Here is a 25213-nt window from a genome sequence, read left to right on the forward strand (position 1 = left end):
GCCACACACATAAAAACCATTTCCACAGCTTTCAAGGTGCCCCTGTATTTATTTTCTGGGGTGATGAGGGGGACTTCATGTGCTTTCCCAGAGTGCCTGGACCAACAAGTCCTGGGCTTCACAAGCACTACAGCCCTTGCAGTCACACAGCTAAACAGCAATCGGCAGCAAGAGCTGGAGAAGGAGCGCTGGAGAAAGGGCAGGTTTTTTGAGGGATGGTCAGAGGCAAACCATTTGGGAATGTCAGAAGGAAACTGTCCTTGACATTTGCAAGCTGGCAAGCACTGTACAGCAGTGTCCAAACTGCAAACATAGAATACTTTTAGGTACCGCAGCTAAAGTTTAGTGGTTATTCCCTATTTAGTCATTCACAACTGAATGTCTTTAAATAGACACTTTTATGAAGTACAAATGTACCAATGAGCATGTCCAGCCCTTACAAGAAAACAATCATCCTTCAAGTACCCTTTGTTTTATCTTGGATGGTGGCTTCCCATCACAAAAACAATCTGAATTCCAAGCATTTAAAAATTATCGCTGAAATTCAAGAAAGATAAGGATAGTTTACAAGGAAATGATAAGATTTAAATGTTAGTGCATGTGTGTCTAGATGTGCACACATTAGAATCATTATGATTCTATGAGTCTGTGATTGTGCACACACAAACACACAGGGCTCCTGTTTGTACATTTGCCACCTTAACTGAGTTTTGTAAGCAGCTCTGACAAGACTTCAAACTTCCCTGTCTTAAGGCTTAAAAAATTAATAAGCTCATAAAAGATGATGACAAAGACATACATAAAAGAAAGCATGAATGTCACCTAAACACAATTCCAAGAACTAAGACTTTTTCCAGTAAATATTGTGTAACTCATGGTAAAGTTTACAAAAGTTACCAGCTGTGTACTAAAATAAAACCTTATTCTCAATTTTATCATTAGCAGATACATTCTTCAAGTTGAGATAGATAAAATTATATTGTTAACTACACTTTAAATACATGCTTTGACTTGGCAATACTGTAGCAGAGAAAAAGAAGTAAAGAAAACCTAAATAGTAGTTATCCCTTAGAAAGTTACCCCTGCTGGGATTTAGCATACCTATAACTTTTGCTCTACGCATCTTCTGAAAAGATCCTTCTTAAAATGGGAAGGGGGAGAAGACAATAAAAACGAGATGACAAAAGTAGGTTACAAGCACTAGCAAATATCCATTCAAACTGCTAATGGCAAGCTCTGCTGCTATATTTTTATCATTGCTTTTCTGAAAATTACTTTTATCAGTGATCATTTGGCTTTTATTTCATTATCTGGCACAGCAGACAAAAGGAAAACAGATTTGTTTTACCGCAGCTCCAGCACTTTCTCTATCCATTAACACTGACAAAGGTAAATTAAAGCTCTTAGACCACATTTGCAGCATGTGTGGTACAGAAACCTCGGTATCTAACCAATATGTATTTCTAAAGGAGAACAGAGTGCATGATAATGTTTTTATACTCTCCACACAGTTAATGAAAGCTTTTGTACGTTCATACTTTGTATTTTTTCCCCCATTCAGTTCTACCTGCCTCCAAAAACATCTCAGGGCAATGGAGGAGAATCAGTATTTTAAACGAGGAAATTGCTACATTTCAGTCATCTGAAGAGTGACTAGCACTCTCCTTACTTTGAGGTTTCTTAAGACCACAAAACCACAGAGAAGTTGTGTTTAAAACATTAAACATGCATAAGGAACTCTTGGAGGATGTTACGTTTTCCAATGTTCCTCGTCATCCTTCTTTGAGGCATGTTTTCAGCTATTCTACTTTCTTCAGTAGAGGTAAACACATTGCTTTCTAACTTTCATCTAAAATAATAAACTTATTTACAGAAGATAATTTAACTACACAGCTGTTCTGCGCAAACAGTTGCTTTTCTTTAAAAGCCTTAGTATAATGGCTTTGATTACAAACAATTTTGCAAGAAAAAAAAACAGTGTTATGGACTGCTTTAAAACTGCAACTAATAGCCATGAGTAATAGTCATTCTCCTAAGAAAATAATTTCTGTTCTTGCGTGAAGTATCCTTTCACCTTTACTTAACAAAAATGTCATATTAGAAAAATAAAATTTCAAAGTCTGAACTGACAGACAGATGTTCTGTTTTGCTTCGAAGACTATCATTAAAAAGCATTTGAGATAGATTTAATTCATGATACAGACCACATGAAAGTTTTCTCAAACACAACAAATAATGTCATTCCTGATTGTTCAGTCTGAAATTGCCACCACAACCCAAGCATAAACATTTATTAACATAAAATACAAAATTAAAAGCTAGTGACAAAGTATTGCAAAGAAAGAATATTCTACTTCAAAGACACAAAATTGAAGAGTTCTGCTACCATAATTTCTTTAATTCAGTTTTGTGACATTGATATTGTCAAATGCCATTTCATTTTCTAATAAAAGCTTTATTTTTCTTAGAATTAGTCTTTTTTTCAGCCTAAGATAAATTTAGGCTAGTTTTTATCTCCCTTCAGCTATCATTAAATGACCAATTACAAGCAAATTTTACCACTAGGGCAGGTCACATTGATGAAAGTAGATTAATATTAAAGCACATGGAAATTTAGAAGAGCAAGAAAATACTTCTTGGACTAACACCAAGACAATTTCAAAGCACAAACATGAAGATAATGTAATCATTCTTTACAAGCAGCCTTGGCTACAGGGCTCCCAAAGTAATGATAAAAATGAAGTCAGAGAATGTATTTTAAGGGAACTTTTACTGAGATGAAGGAGGAAGAGGAACATGGTAGTTGAATATTTTTAACCAGCTTTCCACAGATGAGTATAAATCAAGCTCTTATGATTCTTCCCTGTCATAACCCACTACAGAGGTCAAAGGCTGAAGCTTTCCCAGCAATTCACTGTGTATAAACACTAAAAGTTCCCTAAATTTAGTTTATATATAACAACAAAAGTGCTGTGGCCATTTACATCCCCTATGGACCCATTAGTATTGAACAGGGCATAAGCAGGACAGGCAAAAGCACATCTCCACATTTTCAATTAGTTTCTTTATCATGCCTGCTAAAGTTAGTCCTTCTTGCACTTTTTAAAACATGCTGTCAAAGGATGACAAAACAAATTCCTTACTGCAAGCATATAGACATCTTGTCATAATTAGTACACCTTTTCCTAATGTATTAAAATTATTAGTGATCTATTATTAAGCATTACAAAAGGACTTGGGGGTGCTCACATTTTCTTTATTTTCTTCTGAGTACAGGTCCAATGAATAATTTAAGTAATTTGAGACTGTGAGCTGCTCTGCAAGCTAGACTGGAGGAGCAAGTTCAATACCCTACAGCTAACCTGGGAGAATCCTGGGGACGTACAGTTGATGGGAGCTAGGCTACTCTGCCAAAGTTGAAGCCTTTGGCTCTTAATCCAGACTTCTGATCTGCACACTATTCCATGTCCACAATTTATCATAACAGCAGAAACACTGGTAGGAGAGGGAGGGCTGTTGAATGAATGTGCTGAACTGTCTTGGAAATTGTAATTCCAACTGCAGTTAGGACTCATTCTTCTAAAACTGTCTCTGATCAACCAATAAGATAAGAAAAAGCCTTTTCCTTGAACTTTTTGAAACACTTCAAAATAATAAGAGAGTCAATTACTGGAGATTGTTCCAGAAGTAGCTACCCATATAAACAGCAAAGAGAACAGCAAGGAGAAACAACTGAGTTTCGTAAGACATTGTCATCACAATCAAACTCATTTTAAGGAGACTTTTCTACTTCAAGCTGTTTATAAAGCACTGGGGAAGAACAAAGAGACATTAAAAACGCTGTCCCACATACTGCACAGCCTAATCTGGAGCAGCATAGCGTCAAAGGGCCTGAGGACTGAAGTCTCTTGCTACCAGCTGCCCCATCTCCAGCCACCAACCACCCTCAACATTTGCTGTGGGCACGCAAGAGCTGCAAAAGCCATTGTCAAACACTTGAAGTCTTCACAACAGGACACAACGCAGAATTTAGCTTCCATGGGGTTTGTGAATATCGTTGGCAGTCGTAACCTGTCTTTGTCATACTCAGGTGATCTTTGACATTACTGTGCCCTACAAATATTTACAACTTGTTTGGCAGATGTTGTTTCAAAAACAAGAACAGCATTGTAATTATGGTTTTGCTTTGTATATAAGTAGTAGTAACCACAAAATATATTTAAGGCTGTTTGCTGTATATGCAGTTCTATCTAGCACATAAATGTCCCTCTACTAAAGAGAAACTATTTCCTCACATTAGCGAGCCTGGTGCCTCTCCAGCTTTTTTGGAGCACACATCATTTCCTGTCTTCATCACTCCCTGCCTACATCAGTGCTCTCCTGTCTTAGTGCTTCATTTCTCCTGCAACATCTCAGAAGTCTCCACCACAGACTTTACACCTTCCAAGTAACATCAGATATATAGAAGAGTCTCAGCATTAGCATATACTAAATACCCTCAGTTCCTCATTAAAGTCACCCTACAGGAAACGAATGCAAATTACTGCTTTCCATATATCAGGCACAGTCCTGGGGACCTTGCTATTAAGTCATTAACCTTCACCTTTCATTTCAACTGTTTCCAGTATTCAAATGTTCCTTGAAACAGACTACGGTACTATTTCCCCATGCTGCAATTTGTTACTAAGAATTTCACTCCATTGATTGAACAGTGGCAATCAAATGAGAGCATCAGTTTTTAAGGAATGAGAAAGCAGTTTAGTAATTACTGTGAAAGTTAACAAACAGGGTCCCCATAATCCTTGTAAAAATCTGTTTGTTCATGATCCCTATTCAATTCCTAACACGAGACTTTCAAAGAGCTCTACATGCTGTTTCTCTGCCTTCCAAGGCTGTAACTCTGCAAGCTACTGATGCTCCAGTTTATCAGGAGATGATGCTAGCCATGGCTAGTATTTTATCTCTGTAATACCCCAGTGTTAGGCCAAGAGCTGTGCTAAGCGAACGTAAAATGTGCTTTGCTGTGAAAAACAAACATGTAATTTGCGGAAAAGGTGGAATAATTTGCATTAAATAATTATGGTTGCTAGTAGCAAATGTTAATTTCTTGCAAAACAAGCAAAGCAGAAGCAACAAAAATACTTATTTCATAAACCCCCTTACTAACCATCAGACTAGAAGGTGATTCATGCACATATTAACAATAGATATATAATGATGGTGATGTCTGCTGAAAAGCACGTATTGCCACTGAAATCAGCTGAAAGGATTTTTGCTGAAAATTCACATGGAGTGAAAGCAAAGCTGGTTTACCCCATTTTCAACCCTTTCTACCCTCGGCATATCCTTGACTACAGAGCAATACACAGGCAGAGCCCAGGTGGGGCAGGTGAGAGGTTGATGTATGCCAGCATCTTCCCATCAGCCCATTTCGATCAGCAGACACCTATGTAGGGACACAAAAAAGCAGAGTCATGCTTCCCCTAAAACATTCTCCACGCATTGGTCCATAGATCTTCACTGAAGCACCATCCCCAAGAAAGTCTGTACAGTCAAACCTCTAGTGGCTGCAGATACTTTTGATGACTGAAGTCTAGCATATATACAAGCCTCAGCAAAACCCTTTGAAACTACAAGCTGTGGTAGGCTGGCATGACACTCAAAAGCTGAAATTGCTCATCAGCTTTCTGCACAGCTCACTGTCCTGTCCTGCTGGCCCTCCCATGTAACAGGTAACTTGCAGCAGTCTCCACAGGAGAAAATCATGCTGGTGAAAAAGGTTCCACAGCAAGGGCTGAGCCCCCTTGTCCCTTCCCAGCCCTCTGGCAGCACTGGTGCTGCATATGCCATCTCCACCCAAAAGACAACCTCACCAAGCCTGCAGGAGAACTAGTACCAACAAAAGTCTACTTCTTATGCTCTGGTAAAGTTTCCACTACATTATGGTTTTCTTTGCCACGATTTCAAAAATGTTCCTATCCTTGCTTACTGAAAGAAACAGCATTTTTTAACTTGCCCCCCCCCCCCACCCCCCTTTTTCCTGTTTAGAGAAACCAAAGTGTGAAAACTACAAGATGTCATAATTCTTTCAAAAAAGTGTGTTTTCATAAGTTTTTTAGCTGCCCTCCTGCCCCCAGGCATCATTCCCTAATGCTTTGAAAACCACAAACAAAAAACAATGCACCACAAGCAACAGTAACGTTTAGTATTAATTTCTGCTTGATCTGACAACCAGAGAGTTTTCAGTTCTCTATTTTTTGTAGCACAGCTAAGACTGCACTTCCTCACCATAGCATACACCGGGGTTTAATGCTAATTTCACAGTTCTTTCATTTTGGTTTCTCAAATAGCATCCATTTAAGCTTTTTAAGCATACTTAAACATACAAATGTACTAATTATCATTATTAGATCTATCCTCTAAGAGGCTAAGTACACAGAATCACTCTACTTCAGAGAGTAAGAGAAGACATTCCAAAACTGCTGCAGTGGTTTTATAGTATACAATAAAAATTGTTATTACACACCTACAGCATTCCCTCATGCGCACAGCTCCCTAATGACAGCATGCAAGTCACAGTACTGCATGAGGTGTAGTGAGTTTTGTGGTGACATGACAAGCTTGGCTTTTCCTGCTAACAGATTACAGCCTCTGGGCAAATTTCATTAAAGAAAAAAAAAAATATGAGAATAGCACAAAATAAAATAAAATAAATATCAGCAACTCTTTCTCAACTGTGATAATCAGATGAGGAGTACCTAAATGAGGAGTATGTCTCATTCCCCTCTGCACAGCACCTATGAAGAGGTTTACATGTCACCCTATTTGCCAGCTGCAGAATGCACTTCATGAAAAAAGCTCTAATGCACATAAGCACCATTAAGTGTAACACCATTTTTAGTGTTTTCAGTTATGACTTTACACAGTCTCTTCCTTATCTAAGTTTATTCTTGCTCCTTCAAAAGATCGGTCTGAGAAACACTGAGCAGGATCTTCAGCTTCAGGAAAAGGCAGGCAAGCAGGGCTGAAAGCGCCGAGTGTTAGCTGGGCAAGCTGCTCCCTTCTGCCTTTATCTGTGAGCACAGGCATTTTAAAAGTGCATATCTGTGCTAACACATCCTTCAAAGGAGAGCAGTATCTCACCACACCAAGACACGAGTGACGGAGGCTCTGTACCCCTTGAGAGATATCTATCACTCCTCTCCTGCTTTGAAACATGTGGACTGGCAATCAGCATCCTTAGAATGAGCTTGCTTGAGTCAGGCTCATGATGTGGCCATGTACTCAGCCACACAAGCGACACAGGGTGTTCCTCAGCTTCAAAAGTAGATTACCAAGTACAGCTACACACTTGTTTACTTGACTGAAGTCCATATTTAGATAATGTATACAAGTGCAGAATCTTCAGCTGTTTATTCAAACCTTCCACTGAACACAGCAGGTACACGTCTGCAGCTGAGGATCCTAAATCTTCTGCAGTATCCATTTGCACATTTGTAAATAATCAAAGAAAAAAGAAAAGCAAAACAGAAAAGCAGGAAGAACACGTCCATGCAACTCTGACACTTGGCTATGTTTGCATTCAGAGAGCAAATGTGTTTATAACTTTTCCAGTCCATGTACTGAGTAACACTCAGCCTGTCCATCTTGAACATGAGTCCTCAAACTGCTTCCACTTAGAAAGGAAATCCCTCTTTATTGATCATGAACTGTGCTCTCTAGCAGGCTAAGACATGCTCAGCCCAGCACCTTTTGTAGTTCTTATGCTTATTCCTTGATCTTAGGGCCAACCCAGTATTAGCCTACTTCTACAATGCAATTCATATTTGCATAGCTTATCCAGGACTCCAAACCCATCAATGCAAAGTAAGCTTGGTACTGGCACATAAAAGTGGCTTCTCCATCACCGGCAAAAACATTTTGAGGGGAACTTGGTTTTTTTGGTGTCCATGCTGGTAGCACTGTATGGTAAAGCCATACTAGGAACTCTGGCTTTGCATCTATCTGTCAAAAATACAGTATATTTAATACATACCCCCCAGAAGTGTTGGTATTCACAATACTATAAAATAGTCTGCTGGACGCCAGTAGTATCGCTACTGTATTACTTTGACAATTCTCCAAGAATTACATCACCTAGACTGAAGTCATTAAAATGTTGATCCTAAGAATACAAGGTAACAAAACACTTTGAAATGACCAGAAAAGCTGCCTCATAGCACACATTAACCAGTAGAAGTGTATTCTCCATTAAATTAACCAGATTAATAGACGATGTTGCAAGGAGTCGTGTGTAGGCACAGTGAACTTTTCAACGTCAAAGTTACTATGACAACTGGATAACCTGGATTCTTGGAAAAGATGACAGTATGAGATGATTTAAACAAAATTTTGCATAACTCTGATTACTAAGTCTATTCTAATGCTTTCTCTTAAAAGGATTCTTCCGTGTTTCACCCAAGATAGCATTTAACTGGAAGATCATACAAGATCTGAGAACTACAACACACAAATCAATACTGTCTATTAAATAAGTTTACAAACATACTGAAGCCACTGTTTTGTAATCTCTGCTCTTCAGTTTTTCAAAACCATGCCAGGAACTGGTTTGCCAAAGAGCTTCGCAGTTCTGCATCTAAAAAGGGGTCCTAGAAAAAGTTACATTAGACAAGCATCTCTCTGAAAATTGACAAGATTCTGCAACTACACACAGTGTTCTATGTATAAATATACGTAAAAACAAACATTTGAAAAGTAATCAGTACAAAATGCAGTTACAACAGCAGCTTCATACAGTTAAAGAGTGTTATGAAATTCACTTTCAAAACATATACAAATAACCCAGGCTAATAAATGGTAAATGGTAATAAATACAGTTGCTCCAACAGCAATGTAAAATTAATGTATATTTCAACAGTAGACAATTGCAGACGCTACTTATATGGGAGCATAAAAAAATCAGCAGAATGAGAAGACTATTCCCTTTAACACCTTGACTTGCTATCCTTGTCTCTAAATTAATACTCTGGATACCTGCAGCACATTTTCAAGGCAAACGTAAGGACTTCTAACTGCATGGCTGCTAACCATAACGAGAATTTCACCATGCTCTGAAAGTGTGGTCATTCATTGATACACTGCCCATGATCCTGCCTCCCCCTTCCTTAATTAATGCCTGTATTTGTTGTAGGAATTAGAACAACGGTGGTGCATATTTCAAAGGCGCAGTCAATCTGAAGTCATGCCTCATGTTTATCTCGTCATGAGGCTGCGCCTGTCAATTTTTTGCCTTCAGACATGTCAGCATGGCCACACGCTCCCCGTGCTGGCAGTTTCCCAGTGGAAGGGCACTTCCATTGGCGTCACCACCCGGACGCCTCCTGCCACCGACGTGGCTCAGCTGCACGTTTGCAGGACTGGCCTTTTAAAAAGTCAGCCGTATAAACTGGGCAGTGACCAGATCAAGCTGCAGTTATACAAGAAGCAAGGAAATATTATGCAAGACCACAGGAAGTCAGAGGAGACAGCATTCTGGGCAGGCCTGGCAAGGAGTCTGTGTGAACTTCAGCGAACAAGCAAAGCTCGGTCATTGGCGCCAAATTCAGCAGAGAACATTCCCAGTGCTGCAAAGGATAACACTCCCTATGCTTTTGCCAGTGGGCTATGTTCCAGGACGCCGTGTACCTGATGAAATGCAGATAAACCCGGGTCTTATTTTTCGCCAAGTCTTCACTTATTTTTAAAATTTAGAGCGTATTTTTGTCCAACATTTGTTAGAAGTGGAAAATGGTTTGTTTTCATGGCTTTGCTAATAGACTGCTTGTTCTTACGCTCCCTGCAATTTCAACTACAATAAGTGACCTACAAAGAAAACGTTTGGCAGAAGCCTCATTTTTTTCCACACATCTTGCCTATCTCTACTTCAAGGCACTCCGTTAATAGGATAAGTGAGCGTTATGTATTCCTTTTCCTTCGGCATTTTGGAATAACCATTGCAAGTGTACTTGGCTCAAAAAGATAGCCTCCACCTTGCACATGAATATACTACTTTCATCCACCTCTATGCAGAAAATCATTGGGGTTTTTGCATTTTTGAGAACTACCTCATCTGGGTCCTACTTGGAAAAGGCATCAATTAAAATGTAGCAAACTCTCTTTCCAAAATGGCTGAAAAATGGCCTTAACCTGGCAAAGGCTTGTCATCTAGCAATACATGAGTTCAGACAAGTTTTGTGCTTTGCTCAAGTATTCACCTTCAAAACATCAATGATAAAAGGCTTGAGGTAGGAATCCAATTTGAGGTTCACACACATACACTGCCAAATAAGAAGCACAGCATGCAAAGTCTTACACAACACAGAACAATTACCAATTGTGATGAGTGTAGATGAAGTATTCTCGAGAGAATCTATTTTATGTTTGTAATCGCCCTCAAAAAACACACAATAGTGCTCTCCTTCCAGAAAACACATAATACACACATAAAAAAAAAAAAAAAAATCAAACAGTAGTACTGCCCTGACTAGGGGAAGTGATTCTGAGAAGTATAATAGAACTCCAGCAGATACTGACTGCCAACGCCAATGAACCAATTTAAATAGTTTTCATCATTACCACTGCTTATGGGAACAACAAACTGACATAACTCTGAACAAGAGATTCCCGTCTTCCCCACGGTTTGCACATGAAAAGTTTCCCATAACTTACTGCTTTTGCAAAACTAATTAAATGAGCACTGCAGAAACACAGGAAAGTGAAAATGTTAGTTGTGACGATGCCTTCGTTGTTGCGGCTGGTATAACAATGCCCCAAATTAATCATGAACCTGACAACCAACACCAAACACACACACAGTTTGGACTCTCCAACCAAAATAGACCTTTCTACAGTCATATCCACGGTTATAGATGTTCAGAAGTGCAGTTCTATCTCCAGCTGAAGACAGCAATTCCTGTCCAGCAGAAAGAACTGCACTTCTCAGAGACAAGTCAAGCATACACAAGTGGTTTCAACATCACCAGTGTAAAATGTCTCACAGTATCAAGTGTTCACAGAATGGTTTGGGTTGGAAAGGACCTTAAAGATAATCTAGGGATACCCCCTATAAGAACAGGTTGCTCAAAGCCCCATCCAACCTAGCTCTGAACACTTTCAGAGCGCTGGAGCCTCCACAACTTCTCTGGGCAACCTGTTCCCACCTCAGTGCCTCACCACCCTCATGGGCAAGAATTTCTTCCTAATGTGTAATGTAAATCTAGCTTCTTCCAGTCTGAAGCCATTATCCCTCATTCTGTCGCTACATGCCTTTGCCCTCACCAGCTGTCCTGTAGCCCCCTTTGCAATAAGGTCTTCCAGAAGCCTTCTCGTCTCCAGGTTGAACAAGCCAAACTCCCTCAGTCTTCTTAGGCAAGGTGCTCCAGCCCTCTGAACATCTTTGTGACCCTTCTCTTGACCTGCTCTAACACTTCCATGTCCTGGAACAAAGTACTCCGGGTGCAGTCTCACAAGAGCACAGCAGAGCAGGGAGAATCACCTTCCTCAACCTGCTGGGCACATTTCTTTTGATGCAGTCCAAGCTACAGTTGGATTTTCAGGCTGCAAGTGCACATTTATGGCTCATGTTGTGCTTCTCATCAACCAGCACCCCCAAGTCCTTTACCTCTGGGCTGCTTTCTATCCATTCTCTGCCCAGCCTGTGTTTGTGCTTGGGATTGCCCCAACCCAGGTGCAGGGCCTTGCACGTGGCTTTGTTGAACTTCATAAGCTTGTATTAGCCTACCTCCCAAGCCTGTCAAGGTCCCTACTACAATTAATTGTGGCTGCGTACCAGCGTCTTCATCCAAAACCAGTAAGGTCTAAGCACACTGAAATACTGGGAAATGGCCAGAGTAAGGAGAAACATTTTACCTGTATCTATTCTGCCAAAGAGCAAAGCAAATGTCTCATGGTGAGTTTTAAAGAGCCGTGAGGATTAACTAGTGAACCATGCCACAAAACCAATGGGCTGTTGTGTGAACAAAGGCTCTAGCAAAACCATGTTTCTCCAGGTTCTGCAGACTCCTGTTGGACTCTGGTGCCTATGGAAGAGTGATGAGCTACAAGCATGAAGCTGAGGATGCACCTGTGACTTATTTAGCCATTGGATGTCTCCCATCTCTACAGAGGAATGTGCTTTTGCTGCAGATATTTGCTGAAGCTATTTCAACACTTTCTGAATATCTGTTCTGAGGAATTTAACATCCTTGAGGTCTTTACAGCCCTGTCAGGAATAGAGACAGAGATACACTGTAACAGTATGAGCTTTGATTCTTTAAGAAAACAAGCTAAAGAGGACAGTTCTTCTAATTACTACCTCATTTTCTATTAAATCTTCTAGTAAAATTTATTTTGATGTGATTGTACTTCCTAGTACTTTACCTAGCCAAAACCCTTCTCCAAACTTCTTGTATGCAATTCATATTCAGCTACAACCACTTATAATACAGCTACCACCAAAAGCAATAAAGCATTTTCTTTCTTTCTCCAGGGTGGAGGGGAAAGATGGTTTGACTCTCAATAGCTAGTGTATTTCTAGGTCAAGGCCTTCTCTATATTTTCCTTCAGTACACTAATTTCATATTCCATAGCTTCACTGTATGACCTACAACAACTTCTGGTACTTGAGCAAACTAGATACTTTCAAAACAGAGTGTACTGAAATAGATTTGCCCATCAAATATTTCCTTCTTACAACTTTGTAAATCAGAACTATCTTCCTACATGAATAACAATATAAGAACAGATGCTTGCTCTGCTTTTCTCGTATCTTACTACGTGTTTGACCGTTTCACTTGCTTAATCCACCAGCTAACAGAAGTAGAACTCAAGAGTTAACAATCACAACATACAAATGACTCAGCAGGCTCAGTCCACAGCTGTAATACAACCTGAAATCATTTTATGCTTGCACTGTATTGATCACACCGACTCCCTCCAAAGGAACGCTCTATAATTACTTCATGTTGGCATGATTTCTTCTGAAGATTTTAACATATCAGGCTGCAGACACCCTTCATCTTTCAGCCCTGTATTTAAGTGGACCTCTGTTCCACATTAATCATCACAGCACCTGAAATCCTTACTATGATCTGCAATGCTCATTTTATTCCCCAGGTCGGAAGAGCACTGAAAGCTCACTGCTTTCTGAATAAGCACCATTTTCTGTCATCTGCCTCATTTAATTTTTTTTTTCTCAGTCAGAACACAATAGTGCTGGTCACTGTGACTCACTTCATGCTCGCTTTCAAAGAATAAAGAATTTAGTTACTCTGTGTTTATGGTGGCATTTGTGTTTGGGGGATAAGGGATGTCATCTGAAGATTTGGCAGGCAAAGGGAAAGGACCAATGTTAAACAGATAAGACAGCTTCTTGCATTATCTTCTTCAGGCTCTGTACAGCTTGCAGAGCTGCCAATAAAAGCCTGTATAAAATGTTTGGCTTTTCTCAATGTCCTTTCTTTACACTGAAGAACCTCCTTGCTCCCTATTTAGGACTGCCCTGCCAGCCGTACACCAGAAAAGACTTAACAAGAATGAAGATCCAGAAGCTTCAGTCTATGTGAAGGAGCTTGTTTGTATGTTTACCTCTGAACTCACATCAGATTAACCCTGTAAAACTCAGCGCTGCTTTTTTTCTTACAGCTTTCAGTTCAAAGAAACTGGGAGCAAGTGATTGCCAGGTGAAACCCTGCTGAACTTCTCACCTGAAGAAAAGACTGGGTTTGGTATGACAGTTAAACCCTCCTTTTTGTTCTTGTTGCCCTGTGGGTTGCTCACTTGCATGCTTCATGATGAAATTTGAAAAAAAAAATTAGTGGTTTATCATATTCCACTTTTAGGGTGTTGAAATCTCTTGCCATCACCACTCCAACTCCCCAATTGCTTTGGATTACAGATGGATGTTATGCAACACAAGGGCCAAATTCAAAGATGAAGCAAATGAAGGTGCAGGTCACCAGCCAACACGTAGGAGTAACCTACATATTGAGGGATAATATGGAGTGGAGCAGTAAAGAAAGCAATTAACCACATAATGTAAAAAGAGCAAGAGATAACCAAATGCCTTCCATTTGACAATCCCCTGTTCAAGCATTTTTAAGTTTATCCCACAAGCTTCTTGCCAACATTGATATAGCATTGCGTTAGACATCGAAATAGAAAGTCTGTATTTTAAAATGTTTACAATCTAAATAAGTAATACAAACAAAGGGTGGAAGGAAGGATATACTACCATCCCAATTTTCCAGAGTGAGGATGATGACAGAGACCAGCCACTGCATACAGGCTACATTACCAACCCAATGCCCCAGTCCCCAGCCGGACAAAGAGCCTGGGCCAAGCCAAAAGTAGGGGAAGAGCTACAGGAGAAACAGCTTCAGAAGCCAGAACTGCCTGCTGAAGCTGCTGTTTGGTGGCCAGGTCAGGAATCGGACACAGCTTTCACAGCCAGCTCTACCCACAGTGGCAAGCAAGCTCAAGAGACAGATTCAGAAAACATGATTCTATAAAGCTTTGTTGTGCTTTGGCTCAGGTCCTCATGCCAAAGAGGCTTTGTTCATGCCACCTACATGATTAACGAACAAAAGTAGGGTTAGGGGGTTTGTTTTTCTTAAAAGGGAAATAATGGGTGTTTCGAAACACCAGCATTAAGTTTCCCTCAAGATATCTGCACTTGCTTCTATTTCATTTTCAAGCTAGCACCTGCCTAAGCGAACAGGATAGTCCCCTTTTATGAATCATTTGGAACATAAATATGGCTTTGCTGTTACATAAAAGCCAGTAGAAGCACTAACACAACTTGAACACAGAAATGATGCTTCCTATAAAAACATCCCTTCCTATAAAAAAAATCCCTATGATTAGTAATGGCAATAAACACATCTTTAACTCATTTTCAGGGGGAAAACCAAGAGCTGGAGTTAGTAACTGTTAATCTTACAGCTGCAGATAAATAGCTTACCCACCAGTTAAACCAAGCTACAGTCAAAGGAGAAATCTTTCTCCAAAAAACACATGTAAAAATGCTGCACTAAGCATTAGAGGGGGTCACCCCCCCCCCCCCCAAATATCTACCTCTTCTTAAAAATATAAGTAATGTTATTTTGTTAAGATCAGACACCATCATCTTAGCAAGGTTACAGGACGTTAGGGGTTGGAAGGGACCTCTGGAGACCATCGAGTCCAAGCCCCCTGTCAGAGCAGGACCATATAATCTAGTCCAGGTCTCACAGAAATGGATCCAGACAGGTACTGAAAGTCTCCAGAAAAGGAGACTCCAGAACCGCTCTGGGGAGCCTGTTCCAGTGCTCTGTGACCCTTACATTGAATGTTGAGGTGGAACTTCCTGTGCTGTAATTTAAATCCATTGCCCCCTGTCCTATCACAAGGCACGAGTCCATTCCTTCTTGACATGCAGCCCTCAAGATATTTATAAATATTTATTAAATCCTCTCTCAGTCTTCTCTTCTCCAGACTAAAAAGCCCCAGGTCTCTCAGCCTTTCCTAATAGGGCATGTGTTCCAGTCCCTAAATCATCTTCGTAGCCCTCCGTTGGACTCTCTCGAGTAGATCCCTATCCCTCCTGAACTGGGGAACCCAAAACTGGATGCAGTATTCCAGGTGAGGTCTCACTAGGGCAGAGTAGAGGAAGAGGGGAACCTCCCTCGATCTGATGGACACACTCTTCTTAATGCACCCCAGGATACCATTTGCCTTCTTGGCCACAAGGGCACATTGCTGTGCTTCCTCCTCTGCAAGCACATTGCTTCCTCCTCTGCAAGCAAAGGCCAAAAGTTGGCAAATTCCAACTCTCTGCATTCCTTGATGTACATGAGTGAGCCTAAAGGATGACGAGAAATGGGTTGTCCAGGTCAATACAGGGATACATAGGAAGTAGTCAACCAAGAGCTACATTGGTCATAGATTTCCTCTGTGACTAAGGGTCCCTGGTCCCTTTAAGGAGGGATGAGAGAATCCAGGGACCACTAGAGGCAGAGATGTGCAAAGCCCTGCTACTCCTCCGAAGACAGCTCTTCTCTCCCAGTGAGAGCAACATGCACAGGCAATTGCCAAAGGCTCACCTCTTCAGAGACCTCTGGAAATGCAGCCTTCCTAGAAGAATCACCTAGCAAAAGCTCTACAGGAAAAATACCAGCAGCATTTCCATCAATTTCCAATCTTCTGTCACAGATTATGAAACACACTGAAGAGAATTGAATCCTTAGGAAAAATCTTGGGGTGGAATATAGCTATGATTGGTTTGTATTCCAGAGAAATACTGTCTAAGGAGATGTGGCATGAGAGAGCCACTCAGTGTTGAATCTCTTCTCATATCTATAGGTATGCTGCTGCCATTTCATAGATCTTTCAAATAAAACATTTTTTGTTCTAAGCAAGCTTCATATTAGCTTAAATACTCTCCATCTCTCCACAATTACCTAAGCCTGTGAAGACATTGTCCTTGCCATCAGCTGACAAGTATGTTATTTCATCATAATGGTATATCAAGATCCAACCAGGCAAAAAAAAAACAATTATACAATCTCAGAACGTATTCTGGTACTTGCAATAACTTTTGGATACAAACTGCATGACAAGTTTGGCACAATGGTAGCAACATTCACCATTTACAAATGTAGACACGCAGAGAGAGGTGGGAGCTTTTTAGTGTTCCTTAATGTCACAAAGATCTTTGAAGTACTGTGACAACAAGTAGCCAATAATATCAAGAATTTACTGGCAGAGAGGGTGATACAATCATGAATGAATGGACAGGGCTTGGAAGACCAACACCAGCAGGGAGAATGTCCCAACACAATGACTGAATAGGGCTGCTTTGTAGTTTATCATACAAACGCAAGTGTGAACAACAACCGTGATACCAACAGTTTAAACACCTTTTTATGGCAGTAAAGACCTTAGATATGCTAATGGAGAAACAAAATACAAGGAATGTTCTTTAAAGCACTTCCACTACCTTTATAAAAACTGCCTAATAACCATCCCACCTCATACTTTCTTCAGTTTATTACCCAGGCAAGTATTTATCTTTAAAGGACATGAAGATCTCTTAAAGGAAAAACACTATAGAGTATGCTGTTTTGAATGCTATTAGATGACTTGCACCAAAATTTTCAACTCCTAATAGATTTTTCCAGTGCTAAGAGTTGAAAAAGTTCATAAGGCCTCTGACACTACAAATCAGCAACAACTTTCTGTTTGAAAAAGATCAATAGGGCAGGCCATTGTTTAGATTTCACACAACTTACTCAGACCATTCAGAGCATTGTATGGGCTTCTTAAACTGTCGTTCAGCAAATCACCTTCTGTGTATTAAATAATATATACTAAGGGACTCAGAACCTGACTAAACAAAATACATGTACTAGGCCAAAGGTGGATAACACCTGGGATCACTGTGTATCAAGATATTACTGTATCTGTTACTTTAAGCAGTAGCTTTCCTGGGAAAGGCAAACATTTCTATCTGTTGCCATACATAGGTAGGTTTTCAAGAACCTGACTTGAAATTACCAGTCCTTTGAGAACAATCAAGTTACAAATTCTTCATTATGCTGTTTTCATATCTCCCACATTCTGACTTTCTTGTTTATCATACCAGGAGGTGGTGGCATAGGGCCAGTGATGTGGGTCAGGGGGTAGGGAGGGCCTTTATAGATCTGATTTAAATTAGACCAGTCTTAAAAAAGCTGTTGGAGCACTTAGTGCCATGGTCTAGTTGATTGGATAGGGCTGGGTGATGGACTGGACTGGATGATCTTGGAGATCTCTTCCAACCTGGTTGATTCTATGATTCTGTGATTCTGTTCACATAACCAAAGCCAGAGAAGATCTTTGTCATCACTGAGTCACATTTCTTGCCTAACCCAATGCAAAGACAACTAAATATCTTCATACAAACCTCATACCTTCTTCAAGCAATTGCAGTTTTTGATAGACTGGGACTGGTTTGAGTTCAAGGCCTCATATGATGACGGAGGGCTTCATGAGTAGTGTAAAAGGAATACCTAATCTTTTGATTTAGCAGATAAACTCAAACAGTCTTCCTTAAAGGAAGACAGGAACTTGACTGAGGTCAGCCACCAAATCAGATTCATGTGTGTTTCTTGTGGCTTTCAGTAAAACAAAGATGATGTAAGAAAAAAGCAAATGAGTCAAGCTCATGACAGACAGAAGGAGGGAATGACAGAAGGAAGGAAGGAAGGAAAGGCAGAAGGAAGGAAGGAAAATCTAAAATGTTTCCACAATCTCCAACTGTTTTGACAATTTCTCAATCCTCATTTTAGTGTAACACCAGCTCTTGTTTCTCCTGTGCTCTTGAAAATTATTTTCCAAGAAAACATTTTTTTTCAGAAAATATTCTTTCCGTCAACTGCATGTGCAGTTCTTCCAGTGCTCAGTAACCCTTTCTTCAAAGCTTGCACCTTTTATCTTACCTTTATTTGCCTAACTAACCAAATGTATTCTGATGTATTAGACAATGAGTAACAAATATTTATTAAGTTCATATTTCAGTAGTTCCAAATAATTTCTAAATGACCCTGGTAATTTTATTACATACACACCTTCAGACAGACTACTTGCTATCAAGTGCCATAAATTACACCCACATGATTCATCCATTAGGAGAGTTGCTCAGCTTAAAAAAACAAAACAAAACAAACAAAATCCACAACAAACAAACAACAAACATACCACCAAAACACACAACACTCCCCATACCGCTTCTAATTTTAGCCTCCTCTTAGATAACACAGTTTCCTGAAACAAAAAGAGAGGGCCAGACTGCTCACACTCTTCTAGCTCCAAACTGTTATTTGTATATGCAGTTGAATGTATGCAATATTTAATATCCAAATACAAAGAGATGCTGCAGTGCTCCAGCTTTCATTACTGCTGAGGCTGCAGAGAAGGACAAAAAGGCAACAGGGAATGAGTGATTTATGGAAAAAAGTATGGCAGAGTACACTGCGAACAGTTTTTCTGTAGAAATAAAAGCAAGTAGGGCAACCCATGAGAGCACAAGACCCAAGTATGAGCATGTTCATTACCCCACGTCCCCCAACACTATGGCTCCAGGTTCTGGGGACTGTCCTGATGCCAACAAGACAGCTATGATATTAAACTGGTCATGACCACAGCAGCATGGAAGGTGACAAATGTCATCTGATGGGATATATTGCTCATTGGTGCAACCCTCCCACAGCAGGAAAGAGCTAACAGCCATGCCAGTGCAAGGGTATCCAGTAGAAAGGTGGTGGTGGGGTTGTTTGTTTTGTTGTTGTTGTGTGGGTTTTTTATTAAAAAAAAAAAAGAAACCTGAGTGAGCTTGACACCAAACTATGTCAGTAAGAAGTAGCATAATCTGCCCACCACCGATTTCATAAATACATCCTTCATTTCAACGTATTTAGATCTGAATAACTGAAGCAGACACTTGTGGGGGAGTCATTCTGTTAACCTCACCTTCATCTTGGTGCATTTTAAAATGTGCACTGCATTTATAGAACAAATAGTGACCAAATAGAATAAATGGTGATCCTCTACACCTATAGTCAGGTAAAATAGCTGAGGAGATGTACTAGTTGCTGTGAATTATCTTAAGATCACAGCGAGGCAGTAACACTTAAGCTTGCTGATGATATAGTAAGAAAACAAACAAATCCTGCCCAAATCCCATAAATGGCCACAGCCTCCATCACAATCTTGTTTTAGAGACTGTCTGTATTCTGGCCTGGCATTTTCAGTCATGTAGGTTACAGGCCTCAAGAAGTAGGGGCTGGAGAAGTAGCTAGGCATGGACAAGACACATTTCTAGAGACGTGTTTATTTCTCCTCCATCTTGTTGGAAACACTAATAAATTGTTGAGCCCTTTTTGGAAAACAGTCAGTTTGGTGCCACAGATATTCCATGAATACTTGAGATTAAAATGCTTAATTTAAGAGTGTAAAAGTAATTGTGACTAACATATATGTAACACGAAGAACGCTGGAGTAATTAACAGAATAGTATTGCACAAATAGCTTTAGAGGACTATAACCATTCTGTATATCCAAATTATTTTTAAATAGAACCTGCCTTTGTATTGCTCATTTCTTTACTTTAATGTTTATAATAGCAAGAAGAGTGCTTAAAAAGTATTGCATCCACCACACCTAACAGCACCTCTAACCTGCAATCTGGGGAAAAAGAAAATTAATGTCTATGAATCCACCACAATAAAAAACATTATAGAAAGGCAGAAAGATCAAATTTTTATCTTCACAATGAGTCTCCCAAATTATCAACATAATCTCAAAACTTCTATCAGTATACTCTCACTATGCAACATATTCCCAACGATCTGCACAGGATAAATATGACATGACCAGCATCTCCTGGATGAAGTGAAAAGGACGTTAACACAGAAAGATATTGTATACTAAGAGGTGTTCCATTTTTAACTTATGCTTTGTCTAAGTGCTAAACATGAGCAGAGCCAGCTCTTGCAGCATTCCTGCAAAGCACAAATCCTCAGAAGCTGTTGTAACCTCAGAGGATGGTACACACTGGGTGGCACTTGTGTTGCACACTGCTCCCACTGTGAAAGCCATTGAGCTCTTGTTATGCTCAAATGCTTCAGCTCTATAGTGAAGTTACAGCAGTTGTGCAGTAGAAGTTAAGGTTTTCCAAGTAGGCCAGGATATCAAGCCAGAAATCAGCCAAAAATACAGGCAAAAGGACACTGAGGCATGTGTTCAGGTTGCAGTTCCTCACTCGTGTGCCCTTGGGCCACCCTCTGGTATAAAAATCCTTTCCACTCTGTAGAGACACAGAAAAGGCAGTGAATGCAGAAACCAGATGGGGTGAAACCAAAGTACAGTTGAGTGTGAGCAGCTAGCTATTCAAGACCAGCATGCTATAGAATGCATATTTGATGCTGAAACACAGGTCCAAGCTGCTTAACGTTAACATACTATAAACATGTGCTAAACAACCAACTTCAACAGATTGTTTATCATGAATTCAGGAGATTATTTTTCTTATATGGAATTATCAAAAGGAAATGTATCTAAGGGCAGATGCTAACACAGAAGCAAACAGGAAGAAATTAAATACATGGGCTACACATGCTGAGTAATAAGAAAACTTTAACAATCTTTACATTAAGTTAAATAATCTATGTGGTAGTCTGTGACAGAAGGCATTCGAAGCTCCATTAGCTGAAGTATACAAAGTGAGGTCTACAAGAATGTAAGGAACAACTTTCATGGGCAGATGGATGGGTAAGATCATCTAATTTACCACCACCACAGAGTAGCAGGCAAGAGGTAGCATACCTGACAATGGTGACATGCCTTAAACCGGAAAGCATACTGGGCAGAAAAAACCATGAGACCACACATTACCTGAAACCTGCAGTTTAACACCTTGGTATATTCCAATTCTCACATTTCTCGGCATTGAATTACATCCATTAAGAGCGAGTGACTACCTGAGTTCTGGAGTGTAGTGCCGTGCTGTGGTCAGGACCATTTGTTTCCTCATCCTAAGGAGAGCCCAAAAGTGACTGCAGGTTGGCAGAATCACTCTTCTGAAGGAGGTATCAGTGAAAGCTGAGGCCAAAAGTATCTCAGAGGGACTCAACATCTAATAAAGTCCAAAGTGAAAGGGTAACTGAAAGTAGTCAGTTACCTAATCAATAACTAGGAAGTATCCCATTTGTTTACTAGCTGAACCAGAAAAAGTTAAACAGATTTATATAACATTACATTGTTAGGGTCACAAAACAGTATGGTACCACTATATGAGGACCACTAGTTCAAAATCTGCCTGAGTTACAGAATTGGTTTATTTGTTATACAAATAGAAAACAAACACAAAAACTGTCCAAACAATAAAACTGAAAAGATGAAGCCAAATGCATCCTGCTCAGCAGCACTTGGTTTGTCCTGAGCCTGGTTTCAAACTTTTCTCAAACACACAGTTCATTCAAGGCACCACCCATTCCTAACAAAATAAGTATGTCCTTCAAATAATTAAAACACATGCTGACAAAATAATAATAATAAAAAAACCCACACCAAGATATTTTACAAGACTGCCCTAGTTAAATTGAGAGCTATCTACTAATTATTGTACTGCACAATGATCACAGATATTTTTTCCTTAGGTTTTACTATTTTGCTAAAGTGTGTTTTACCCTTTTACTCCCCCTTCCCCATTTCCAGTTACCGTCATTCTAGAAAACATCAGACTTTGTACTGAAGACTATGTAGACAATTATCTTTTACAAATTAAGTTAAAACAGTAACTATATTAATCTCAACTCTATGTCTTGGACTAACTTTAAGTATGGGAAATCAGCCTATTGAAAGAGTCAGAACATTTGCTCCAAATGAAGCAACTGCTCTTTTCTACTGACTGAGCTTCAAATGAGAACCCAAGGATGCTCTTCAACTTAAAAGGACCACTAAAAGAATCAAAGATTATCTTCCATAGAGCATCTGTTTAACAGTAAGAGAACTGGTCCTCTAAACATATGTTCCAGGGTTGCCTGCAAATCTGGTAAACCGTATTAGTCCCACCAGCTTTTCTCCATGAAATGAATTTATAAGTACTATTAGCAAGTCAGGTTAGAGTTCCCAGCTGCATATCTGGATAGAGATCAAGCAAATAGTACAACTGCTGAACTCAAAGCAATAAATCTATTCTATTCTAGTACTGAAAAATTAAAAAATAGAATAAAATATTGGTTTAATAGGCTACACATAGGGTTCAGTAGGCTACATACACACACATACAGGGAAGAGCAAGCACACACTACCTACCTTCCATCTGGTACTCTCCCAGTTCTTTCACAAACATTAATTTAAACAACAATCCCATGAGCCAGATAACAATTAGCCTGGTTCTGAGAGACAGAAAATTGTCAGTGGAAGGTCACAAGATATATGTATTACCAGTGATAGAACCTGGATCAGCATTCAAGCTTTAGTGAAATTTCTATGTTGGATCAGAAGGGCATTTCCCTAAAGCACATCTGCATGCTGTCCTGCAAGACTTAACAGCACTCAGTCCCCCACTGTATTTGAAAATAGGAGGTTAAAACTGAAAAGATTCAGATTGCTTCATGAAAAAAGGGTGATACAATGCACAGTGTAGTTTCAGTATTCACTACTTCATACATACTTCTCCTTCTTATAAACTACTATAATACATCTTTATAGCTACATCATACTGTACCATGATTTTTGACTCTCTTGTTCAACACAAGAGGACATCTAGTGTACTCCTATCTTACATCCTGCAGAGAAGATTGATAACTAGAATAAAATACACTCAAGGCAACCGTTTAACCTTAATAGACTAGTGCTTGATAAAGTACATGGAAAATGTATGATTTCCACTACAATACTTCCCCTATTACATCGCCATAGCACGACTCCATTAAAAAAAAAAAAAAGGAGCTATTATACAGCCCAAAAACCAGTGTTTAAAGTTTAGTGCATCATCACTAGAAAGTACACATGACAAATCCCCCAGTTCTTAGTCTGTAAATCACATCGTCTATGAACACAATCTATAGTCAGAACAGCAACCTAAGACAGTAGGACTCATTCTTGTGACTGTCTGCTGTGCAAACCAGAATGAATAAATACGCGGTTACGAGACTCCATGGACCTTTATTCACTTGCTTAGCCTTCACCACATCAGCGCCCCTCACTCAACCACAAGAACTGCGTATAGATACTTCTTTTCTTAATCTCCACCTGTGACTTCTGCGTTCGGGTTGTGAGTTCTATTTTGACGTCCAGTCACAAGAACAAACAGGAAAATGCACGCTTTGATGCGACCAAAGAAAACCCCAAACCCACCAAAAATCTACCAAGTCACTTTTATTCCATTTGCAGGGTTCATTACGGCAATACGGAGACCTACTTTATATGCTCTCCACACAGCAGCGGCCGGCGAACCGCAGGCCTGTAAGCCGCTCCCCGAGCGCTCAGCCCTCCAGGGAAGCTCGCTGCCAGTTCGGGGACTTCACCACCCGCAGGGGATGCGAGTGTCCCCAGCTTCTTGGGCTGGAGCGAACATGTGTCGAAACCTATTAGTTTTATACAACTTTGTAAGCGTTTACACAGCCTGTCAATTGCAACCACGCAATTTTAACGCTGAAACACACTTCGCCTTCAAACCCCTCGCCCTCAACCAAAAAGTTATTTCCAAATAGCTGGGTCGTCATTGATGATAAGCGAGTAAGTATTACCACAACATGCGTTAAAATCAAGCCGCAGGTGCGGTGGAACCACCGTGGCCAGCCGTGCCCCACCAGGTGCACCTGCCTGCCTCCCTGCCTGCCCGCCGGGAACGACCAGCGCCAGGGCCCAGCGGCCACCTTGCTCCGAGGGGCGGCCGCGGCCGCTCGCGACGTGTTGGTCGGGCCGGGAGCCGCTTCCCGCAGCGGCAGCTCCCAGGGCGCTGCTCTTTACGGTGACGGCCGGCGGGAGCAGCTCCCGGAGGCAAGACGTTCCCCAGGTCGGCTTGGCGGCGGCCGGGCCGGGCGCTGCTCTTTCCCCAGCAGAAGAGCGCGGGCTGTCCCGCAGGAACGCAGCGCTGCTCCCCCTCCCCTGTCCCCGACAGCCCCGGCCTGGCCTGGGTGAATTAACCCCCGCCGCAGCCGGTCCTCGCAAAGTCTCTGGGTCTGGAACCCTCAAAAATGAGCCGCAGCGGCGAAAGACTAAACCTCGCCGTCCTGCCGGCAATGCCGCCCGTGGGGCGTCCCGCACGGCGCTGCTGCGGGCCAGGAGGGGAGCCGAAGGAAGAGGACGAAGCGGCCCGAACAGCCCAGAGCCTCGCCCGCGGCCCCCTCACCTTTTCTTCTCCTTGTCAGCTGTCATCGCGGCGGCTGCCGGCTTCTGCGCCGCCTCTCGGGCCGGGCGGGCCGGGGCGTGCTCAGCACCTGCCCGCGGGACGCGGCGACTCCGCGGGCGGCGGTGGCTGGCTGGCGAAGGGTCGGGATCCGATTCGGCCGGGTCGCCCCCGAGGCGGGCGTACAGTCTCAGAACACTGCCGAGGATTGTACGGCCCGCCCGGGGGGTGGGGGAAAGCGGCAACTGCTGCTGCGGGGCAGGAGCGGCGCAGCAGCGGGACGTGCGGCTCGGCGCCACCCGC

The 25213-nt window shown here is 41.1% G+C and overlaps 1 protein-coding gene across 2 annotated transcripts in view; it reads right to left on the minus strand.

The window, feature by feature from the left end:
- The window catches only part of EPAS1 (endothelial PAS domain protein 1), an 80640-nt gene extending 55665 nt beyond the window's left edge, over window positions 1-24975 (minus strand). For both annotated transcript variants that reach the window (XM_054399262.1, XM_054399261.1), the window contains exon 1: window positions 24914-24975. In XM_054399262.1, coding sequence (XP_054255237.1) covers window positions 24914-24939 — 26 coding nt within the window. In that variant the 5' untranslated portion in view covers window positions 24940-24975. The remainder of the gene's footprint in view (window positions 1-24913) is intronic.
- Between the last annotated feature and the right edge of the window lie 238 nt (window positions 24976-25213).

Source organism: Indicator indicator, chromosome 2, assembly GCF_027791375.1.
Source record: "Indicator indicator isolate 239-I01 chromosome 2, UM_Iind_1.1, whole genome shotgun sequence".
NCBI lineage: Eukaryota > Metazoa > Chordata > Aves > Piciformes > Indicatoridae > Indicator > Indicator indicator.